The sequence below is a fragment of the Cinclus cinclus genome, chromosome 27, assembly GCF_963662255.1.
Source record: "Cinclus cinclus chromosome 27, bCinCin1.1, whole genome shotgun sequence".
NCBI lineage: Eukaryota > Metazoa > Chordata > Aves > Passeriformes > Cinclidae > Cinclus > Cinclus cinclus.
Window position 1 is genome coordinate 3435001 of NC_085072.1, and position 10313 is coordinate 3445313.

At 52.3% G+C, this 10313-nt stretch overlaps 1 protein-coding gene across 1 annotated transcript in view; it reads right to left on the reverse strand.

Moving 5' to 3' along the window:
• The window catches only part of TAF8 (TATA-box binding protein associated factor 8), an 8540-nt gene extending 2787 nt beyond the window's left edge, over positions 1 to 5753 (reverse strand). Inside the window, exons 1-6 of the mRNA XM_062509483.1 lie at positions 5694 to 5753; positions 4382 to 4538; positions 2421 to 2519; positions 2068 to 2130; positions 1585 to 1709; positions 17 to 164 (exon numbers count right to left, since the gene is read on the reverse strand). Of these exons, the coding sequence (XP_062365467.1) occupies positions 17 to 164; positions 1585 to 1709; positions 2068 to 2130; positions 2421 to 2519; positions 4382 to 4538; positions 5694 to 5753 (652 nt within the window). The remainder of the gene's footprint in view (positions 1 to 16; positions 165 to 1584; positions 1710 to 2067; positions 2131 to 2420; positions 2520 to 4381; positions 4539 to 5693) is intronic.
• Between the last annotated feature and the right edge of the window lie 4560 nt (positions 5754 to 10313).

Sequence of the window (10313 nt, forward strand, 5' to 3'; positions counted from 1 at the left end):
TCATGGAATCACTGACATGGGAATGTGCTGATATCATCCTTGAAGAGGCTCTGGGTCTCTCCTGTCTTGGCCATGAAGCGTGTGAGGGCCCTTTCCACATCCCTGCGTTGGGAAGCTGCCTTTTCCCGCAGCACCTGGTAGTCAGACACCGGCTCCCGGTAGGTCTGGAAGGGAAAAAAGGGATGGGATCCGTGGGGTGGGATGGGATGGGATGGGATGGGATGGGATGGGATGGGATGGGATGGGATGGGATGGGATGGGATGGGATGGGATCCACGGGGTGGGATGGGATGGGATCCATGGGGTGGGATGGGATGGGATCCACGGGGTGGGATGGGATGGGATCCACGGGGTGGGATGGGATCCATGGGGTGGGATGAGATCCATGGGATGGGATGGGATCCATGGGGTGGGATGGGATGGGATGGGATCCACGGGGTGGGATGGGATCCATGGGGTGGGATGAGATCCATGGGATGGGATGGGATCCATAGGGTGGGATGGGATGGGATCCATGGGGTGGGATGGGATGGGATGGGATGGGATGGGATGGGATCCACGGGGTGGGATGGGATGGGATCCATGGGGTGGGATGGGATGGGATCCACAGGGTGGGATGGGATCCATGGGGTGGGATGAGATCCATAGGGTGGGATGGGATGGGATCCATGGGGTGGGATGGGATGGGATCCACGGGGTGGGATGGGATGGGATCCACGGGGTGGGATGGGATGGGATCCATGGGGTGGGATGGGATCCATGGGGTGGGATGGGATGGGATGGGATGGGATGGGATCCATGGGGTGGGATGGGATGGGATCCATGGGGTGGGATGGGATGGGATCCACGGGGTGGGATGGGATCCATGGGGTGGGATGGGATGGGATGGGACAATTGGGATGGGATGGGAACAGCTCCACTTCCAAACATCACAGGGATGGAGGAGCTGCAGGCTCTGCTATTCAGTATCCATGGGGATTTGGAGAGTTACAGCAGGCAGAAATTCAGGGATTCTGTGCTGGGAATGGTGCGGGTGTGGATAATGGGATGGGATCTTGAACTGGGAAGGGATCCTGAACTGGGAATGGTCTTGGAGCAGGTAATGGGATGGGCCAGGGATCCTGAACTGGGAAGGGATCCTGAACTGGGAATGGTCTGGGATCCTGAACTGGGAATGGTCTGGGAGCAGATAATGGGATGTGCCAGGGATCCTGAACTGGGAAGAAATCCTGAACTGGGAATGGTCTTGGAGCAGGTAATGGGAGGGATCCCATCCCAAGTGATGAACACAACCCACAAACAAGGAATATACAAAGCCACAGAAAACAATACTTGGGATAAATAGCAGCAGCACTGCAGTAAAAAATCACCAATCCTGGGGATCTGCACTTCAAACAGATCCCAACCAGCACAAAAATCAGACAGAAATCCAGGGATTCTGGATGATTTCGGGATGCCAAGGGAAGTCCACAACCCACAAAGGAGAAATGCTTTGGATAAATGGCAGCAGCACTGCAGTAAAGCCACCTCACTCCTGGAATTCAAAGAGATCCCAAACAGCATAAAAATGTTGTTTTTACTCACAGGTGTCTTGATGTACGTGTGAGGATCTGGGAACTCTGGGAAGTGGCTGGGAATGTGGGGTGGATGAGGCTTGTTCTGCCCAGCTGTCAGGGCTTTGGGGGTCACAGGCTGGTTTGTCACTGGAGCTGCAGTGGGGAAATGTGGGAGTCAGGGAGAACGCAGGAATTATCCTGCTCAGAGTCCCTCCAAAGCTGTGACCCCATCCCTGACCCCATCCAAGGCACGGGGGTACATCCCATAATCTTGGGATTGCCATCCCAGAAGGGAAAAGGATCCCTTGACCCCTCTGTCCTGTGAACAAAACCATCCTGAGGGTTCTCCTGAGTGACCCAGGACCCTCCACCTCCGGTGGTGACACTACAGGAAGCCCAAATTCCTGGGATTATCCCACAGAAAACTCATCGGGAGCTCTCTAAAAGGCAGCAGAGTGGAATTCCAGGTTATTCCCAGCTCCCTGCACAGCAGGAAAGGCTCCCCACATACGGGCAGTGATCACCATCCTCTGGGAACGCTTGGCATAGGCAGGAAGAGTTTCCACATTGAACCCTGGAACACAAAAGAGGAAAACAGCAATCACTCCAGGAGTTTATCCTGTCAAAATCCCCCCTCTCTCTCTCTCTCTCTCTCTCCAGAATTTTTCCCAAATTAAACAAGAACGAGATGGACCAAGGAGTGGATAATGGGATAGGTTCTGAACTGGGAGCAGAAAATGGGAAGGATTATGGAAAACCATGGGCTGTGCGTGTCCACAACAGCAGGCACTGCCCAAATCCCAGATTTTGGGGGCAGATTTCCCAATCCAAAGGTGGGAAGAGAGGGAAGAGGGATCTGCTGACCCATTTCCACGAGGGTCACCACGATGTCCGAGAGCGTGGGCTGGGTCCTGGCTGTGTGCTCGCAGTAGGATTTGGCACTCCTCCCAATTTCTGAAATATCTGCAGGATAAAACCACCACAGATTTAATCCTCACAGTGGCCACAGCTGTGTCAGCTCCAGGGATGGGAATTTTTAACAGATTCAGCAAGGAATTAAAAACAACCCCCTGGAATGGAGCATTTTGCAGGATGCGTGTTTAAAAATTATAGCGTGGGGATGGTAAGGATTAAAAAAAAAAAATAAAAAATATCAGTGTTTGCCATGAAGGCAAAAGGCAAGTCTGCCACTAAACACATGAAAAATAAGCCCAGAAATGATAATTTCTTGATTTCAGAACAATCTGGAGCTGAATTTTTCATCAACACCCACAGGGGAATGAGCAGAGCTGCTCCAAGAGGGACTTCACAAAGTAAATATCTGGAATATTGCTGTTTCTCTGGAATTTAGTTGTTCCTTTGGAATTCTGTTGTTTCATTTTATTCTAGCAACATGTGGAGCTCCTGGGAGCATCTAATGAGTAATCACTGAGTAAAAACAAAAAAAAAGATTTCTGAGTTGTGATATACCCACAGAAATCTCCACCTCCAGCCACCAAACCCACCAATCCTCCTTTAAAGAGCAGCCTTAACATTAAAATTGGGATCAGAGCCCTGTGGAAGAAGGGAGGAATCCTTGGATGAGGTGGGGGGGGGATTTTGGATTTTTTGGATTTTGCATTTTGGTGTTGGATTTTGCACTTTTCTGACCCAGAGATGGGGCAGCTGAGAGACATTTCAAACAGCTTTTATTCCATTTTCAGTCTCATATGAAGGGTGAGACAATACAGGTGTTATAATTCTCCCCATCACAATCAGAAGCCAATTATTTCCTAATTACAATACATTAGGAACATTTCCTGGCCTATCAGCTTTTGTCACATCATGCTGCAAAATACCTTAAAACCAATTATCTAAAATCACCCCTGGTGGGTTCTATTATCTTTCACAGTTCTATTTCTCCAAAGTATTTAGTCTTATTTGCAAGGCCACCCTAGGAAACCTTTTTCTCCATTTCTCTCTCAACACTATCTGTCCTATTCCATGGGGATGGGATGGGATGGGATGGGATGGGATGGGATGGGATGGGATGGGATGGGATGGGATGGGATGGGATCCATGGGATGTGATGGGATGGGAGAGGACCCATGGGATGGGATGGGATGGGATAGGACCCATGGGATGGGATAGGATCCATGGGATGGGATCCATGGGATGGGATGGGATGGGATGGGATGGGATGGGATGGGATGGGATGGGATGGGATGGGATGGGATGGGATGGGACCCATGGGATGGGATAGGATCCATGGGATGGGATCCATGGGATGGGATGGGATGGGATGGGATGGGATGGGATGGGATGGGATGGGATGGGGTGGGGTGGGATGGGATGGGATGGGGTGGGATGGGGTGGGGTGGGGTGGGATGGGGTGGGGTGGGGTGGGGTGGGATGGGGTGGGATGGGGTGGGATGGGATCCGTGGGATGGGATAGGATGGGATCTGTGGGATGGGATGGGATGGGATGGGACCCATGGGATGGGATAGGATCCATGGGATGGCATCCATGGGATATGGTGTGATGGGACAGGATCCATGGGATGTGATGTGATGGGATAGGATCCATGGGATGGGATCCATATGATGGGATGGGATGGGACCCATGGGATGGGATCCATGGGATGGGATGGGATCCATGGGATGGGATCTATGACATTTCTGAGCCAGCATTTCTTATCTCCAAGATCCCCTACCTTACCCTATACATCTCCTACCTTCTCTCATACCAAGCACCTCTCACCTCTGTTTGCACACACGTGTGTGAGCCTTCTGTCAGGCCCTGGGAACCCCACGAACCCATTTCCCACCGGGAACGGGGCACTCACAGCTCTGGATCATCTCGGTCAGCGTTTCCACCGCGGCTTTCTCGGCGCTCTCGAAGCCGGCCTCGGTCAGGAGCGAGCTGACCACAACCTGCAGCGTCCGGCGCCGTGCCAGGTGGTAATTGTCCGCTGGAGTGCCCGCCTGCTTGCTGCCCGCCCGCTGGAATTCCGGGAATGGAGAGTTAGGAGATGGGGAGAGGGGAGGTGGTACCCCCGAGAGAGGGGAGAGGGATGGGATGGGATCTATGGGATCTATGGGATCTATGGGATCTATGGGATGGGATGGGATGGGATGGGATGGGATAATGGGATGGGATGGGATAATGGGATGGGATGGGATAATGGGATGGGATGGGATAAAGGGATGGGATGGGATGGGATAATGGGATGGGATGGGATAAAGGGATGGGATGGGATGGGATGGGATGGGATGGGATGGGATGGGATGGGATGGGATGGGATGGGATGGGATTCCTGGGATGGTATCCATGGGATATGACGGGATCCATGGGATGGGATCCATGGGATGGGATCCATGGGATGGGCTCCATAGGATATGACGGGGTCCATGGGATGGGCTCCATGGGATGGGCTCCATGGGATATGACGGGGTCCATGGGATGGGCTCCATGGCATGGGATGGCATGGCATGGCATGGCATGGGATCCATGGGATGAAATGGGGCAGGGAGCAGGTAATGGATGGGCTTGAGAGAGGGACTGGAAAAGTTCTGGGAGCAAATAATGGGAAAGGTGTGGAAGCAGGTGGAGGGGTCTGGGAGCAGGAATTGGGATAGACTTGGGAGAGGGACTGGGAAGGATTTGGGAGAGAGACTGGGAAGATCTGGGAGCAGGTAACGGGAAACGTCACTGAGCAGGAACACAGGTACACACACACGTGCATCCTAAACACTCATATACATACCTGGACACGTGCGTGTATGCATATATATTTATACATTTACATTTATATATATTTATACAGACGTACATATATACATACATTTACACACCTGTCCTTATAGAACTTCCCGAGACACTTTTGGGACGCGGCCCCTTTAAGGACCCCCTCTCCAAAAGCCCCGCCCTATCCCCTGCCAGCCAATTGGCGCGCACCATCCTCAGCCAATCGAACCCCGCCTCCCCTCAGGCCCTCCAGCCAATCAGCGCCTCCCTCCTCCGCCCGCCGCCCCGGTGCTCCGCGGCCTGGTCGTGGCCGCCTCCACGCCCCGGAGGGATCGGGCGCTGCCGCCCAACCTGGTCCCGCCGAGAACCCACCCTCACGGCCCTGCGCCCCGGGGATTAGACCCTGTTACCGTGCCAGAGCCCCCGGACGCTGTGTCAGCCATCTTGGAGCCATATGGAGCTGTCCGCATGCGCCAGGTGCGGCGGGGCGGTGGGCGGGAGCGCGAGGTGTCATGGGAGTTGTAGGCAGCTGGAGCGGGCGCGCGGAGCATTGTGGGAGTTGTAGTGCGAAGGAGGGGCAACATCTGCATCTGCCCACCCCCATCCCACCTCCACCGCACATCTGGATCCCGAGAGGGTGGAAGGAGATGAGATTTACGGTCCCGTCCATTCCAAACCGTTCCGGGGTTCCGCAGGACACAGGGACCACGAGGATTTTGTCAAACTGGCAAAGTCTCCATCGACATCGTGATTTATGGCATCCCTGGGAGCTCGTTAATTGCGGGATGTCCTTGAGCCAGGGATGAACCTCTCCCTGCTGCACTGATTAACTCTCCTTTCTTGCTGATTAGGCTCGAAAGTGCACAAAGACCCGACCTCAAAGAACATCCTGATTTGAGACGATCATGATTTATCCCACACTTTGCAACGAGCCCAGGCTCAAACCTCCTGTCACGGCACCGAGTTCCCGCTTGGAAATCATTTACTAAAACCCATCAAAAATCCCCGTAACCATGGGAACCTCGAGGGTTTCCTGTTGTACCCCGAGTCATCCCCAAGGTGTTCGGGGAGGACAGAACAGGAAACCACCAGGCTGCAGCTCCCAGCCCTGGCTTCCTGCTCTAGTTCACGTGTGGGGCAGGCAGAACCTCTGAAAACCAATTGTTGAGCGTCAGAGAGAGGGGAAAGTGTTGTAAACAACAGCTGCCATGCCGGGAATTCAAGGTTTTGGGGGTGGATGAAAACACAGCTCCCACACACTGCTGGTTTCACCTGCAGGAGCAGCAAAGTTCATGGAAAAGCGGGGAAATGAGGAGGCACCGGGAGCTGCAGCTGGATTGTTCCAGGTTGAAGAGAAGGAAACTTCTGGAGCAGCAAAGGTAGGAGGCAAAGTGGTTTCAGTGTGTGACATCTCCTGCCTCCTGTGCTCAGGGACAAGGGGATTGTGCCAAGGATGTGGAATGTTCCTTGGGATGGATCTCTGGAAGTCCCTGGAGTTCTGCCAAGCTGAGCTGTCACTTTGTCACCTGAGCAGAGCTTTGTGTGTGTGTGCCCGGCCTGGGGGACACGAGGGTCAGGACACAAGGGTCACCCCAGCATGGCCTCAGGACATGGGGAGCTGTTCCCAGACAGGTTTGGAAATGGGAACCACCAATCCCAGCCTGGTTTGGGTGGGAAAGGACCTTAAAGCTCCATGGCAGGGACACCTCCCACTATTCCAGGTGGCTCCAAGCATGTTCAGCCTGACCTTGGGACACTCCCAGGGATCCAGGGGCTCTGCAGTGGCTTTGGGAGCTGCTGGGACAGAGGGGGAGCACCACAAAGCAGCCTTGGCTGAATGTCCAGGAATGTCTCTGGGAGCTGCTGAGACACCTGGAATTCTGTGTGCACTTCAGCCCCTCATGGCAAGATGGACACTGAGGGGCTGGAGAGTGTCCAGGGGAGGGAACAGAGCTGGAGAGGGTCTGGAGAATCCTGAGGGAAAGGGGAAGGGTTTGGAGAATCCTGAAGGAGCTGGGGAAGGGTTTGGAGAATCCTGAGGGAGCTGGGGAAGGGTCTGGAGAATCCTGAGGGGAAGGGGCTCAGCCTGGAGAAAAGGAGGCTCAGGGGGAATTTCTGGCTCTGCACAACTCCCTGACAGGAGGGGACAGCCGGGGGGGATTTGGGATCTCATCCCAGGGAACAGGGACAGGAGGAGAGGGAACGGCCTCGGGCTGGGCCAGGGGAGGCTCAGGCTGGAATTTCCTCCTGGAAAGGGCTGGAAGGAGCTGCCCAGGGAGGTTTGGAGTGCCCATCCCTGGAGGTGGCACCTGGAGGTGGCACTGAGTGCTCAGGGTGGGGATTTGGGCACAGCTTGGACTCGATGACCCCAGAGGGATTTTCCAGCCTCAGTAATTCCATGATTTTCTGACTCCATGAATTCAATTTGAAAGGGACAGAATTTGGAAGCCAAACCCTGCTGGCACCTTGTGTCCATCCCTATTTCATGAGTGCTCCCACTGGGAATTAAAATTCCATTTCCCCACAGGCACAGAGAGTGGGGAAAAGTTTCCAGGATGCAAAACAACCTCTGAGGGTGCGAATTCCAGTGGGGAAATTTTCAGAGGAAAGCCTGCAGCCGTTTAATCTCCTGCCTCTGAAATCCATCCCACTGTGCTGGATAAAAGGATGGAGCTGCTGGGGTTGATTCCCTCCTCTTTCCCAGGATTTCCTGGTGCCAGCCCCGCTGCCAGCAGAGGGCACGGTGGGACCGAGATATTTATTCTGATTTCTGAGCCAGTTCTTGCAGAAACCACATCACCAGCACTGACTAATTGCCGATTTTCACACCTCTCAGCTGTGAAAATCCCCCCCAAAAAATCCGTCCAAATCCACCCTGCTCCCACTTGAGACTGAAAATTCCTCTGAGACCCCCAAATTCCTTGGAAAACCAAATCTTGAGGGTTTTTGGGTGCAGTTTGACAGTGACAAATGCTTGATGTGCTCTGGACCAGCAGGGAATAAACATTCTGGGAATGTTTGGGTTTGGTTTTGTTTTGTTTTGTTTTGTTTTGTTTTTTTCCTCATATGGACATCGGGTTGTGCCTTCCAGGAATGGAAACTCTAACATGGAGAGTTTAAAGCCACGGGGCTGTTGAGTTTTGTATTTTATTTAGTTTTGAGACTTTTTTTAATACTTGAGGAATATTATTTGTTTGTTAAAGTGTTATTGGTGGCAATTTGTGGTTATTAAACACTCTGGAAGTGAAAGTCTTGGAGTTCTCTCCCTGGATTTGCTATTTTAAGGGGAATCTGATCCAGAAAGGAATTCCCAGTGAGTTGTGGGGATGTGGATGAGCTCTGAGTGCTCCCAGCTGGAATTTTTACTTTTCCCAAAGATGCCACAGGCACAGGGAGTGGGGAAGAATTTCCAAGATGCCAAACACCTCTTAGGGTGGGAGTTAGGATATTCTTGGGGGGAGGGAGGATTTTTCCAGAGGAAAACTTGGAAAGGTTTATCCAAACCTCTCAATAACCACAGGGGAGAAGCTGTCTGTGGTGGGGGCTCTTTGATCCCACAAATCAACAAATTCCAGCTGCTGGGAATAAACAGGGAACTGGATGTTCTCCCAAATATCCAGATCCACTGGAAAAATCTTTGGGGAGTTGGAATTCATGCAAAGCCAGCCCTGACAGGCAGGAGATTATTCCCAGGGAATCCTGCTTGGCATGGACACCCCATGGCTCCTTCTGGAAGTTTTGCTCCATCAGGACGAGCCTGCAGCAGATGTCAGGAGCTCTCTACGGCCAGATTGGAATATCACACATCATTCCTGCTTCCAGGATTTGATAGATTTTTGCTTTGGGCCTTTTATTTCAACATCTACTGATGTCAAATCTGTTCTTTCCCATCCCACCAGCTCCTGGTCTAATCCAGCAGGAATTTCACCCCCAACCTCCAGGCTGGTCCCAGCCCCACTGGTGACTCAGGGAATGTTCTGCTCCCTCCCATCCCCCTGCCTGGAGTTCTGGGATCCAAAGGGATGAGAGATGGATCCAAGCTGCTTTTCTTTTTCTCTTTTTCTTATTTTCCCTTTTTCTTTCTCTTTTTCTTTTTCTTTTTCTTTTTCTTTTTTTCTTTTTCTTTTTCTTTTTCTTTTTCTTTTTCTTTTTTCTTTTTTCTTTTGGCCAGCTCAGATGGGAACTTTTATTTTTTGTGGAAAAGCAGATTTTGGGTTGCTGAGAGAACAGAGGAGCTCTTCAGGTTTTGCTCTCTGCACTCCCCAATCCCATCAATTCCTTGGATTCTTCCAGAAAATGGGAATGCTCCTCACTTGCCCTCCTGAAGAGCAGAGAGTGACAAATTCTCTGCCCAGTGTCACCTTCAGGTTGTCATTGTCACTTTGGGCTAAGTGCAGCCACTTTGGACATTGCAGGGGCTGGATGGGACAGCCATGGAGCAATTCTTTGGGATCAGGGGTTCTGGGAATTGTCAGATCCCCACATCCTGCAGAGTCAGGGCTTGTCTGGCCCAGCTTCTCCTGCTTTATTTGGGGATGGTGATGAGCTGAAGGAATCCTAAAAACTGCCTGGAAGGACTCTGGGAATGGGAACATGAATCCCCTGCCTGATTCCTGGCATGGATTCCTTTAAGGGATCCTAAAACCTGCCTAGAGGAACTCTGGGATTATGGGATCCTAAAAACTGCCTGGAAGGACTCTGGGAATGGGGACACAAATCCTCTGCCTGATTCCTGGCATGGATTCCTTTAAGGGATCCTAAAAACTGCCTTTAGAGGGTGTGGGATAAAGGAATCCTAAAAACTGCCTGAAGGGACTTTGGGAATGGGCACATGAGGCCTCTGCCTCATTCCTGCCACGGATTCCCTAAAGGGATCCTAAAAACTGCCTGGAGAGGGTCTGGGATTGAGATATCATAAAATCTGCCTGGAGGGACTCTGGGATTAAGGGATCCTAAAATCTGCCTGGAGGGACTCTGGGAATGGGGACACAAGAGAAGCCTCATTCCTGGCATGGATTCCTCACCAGAAC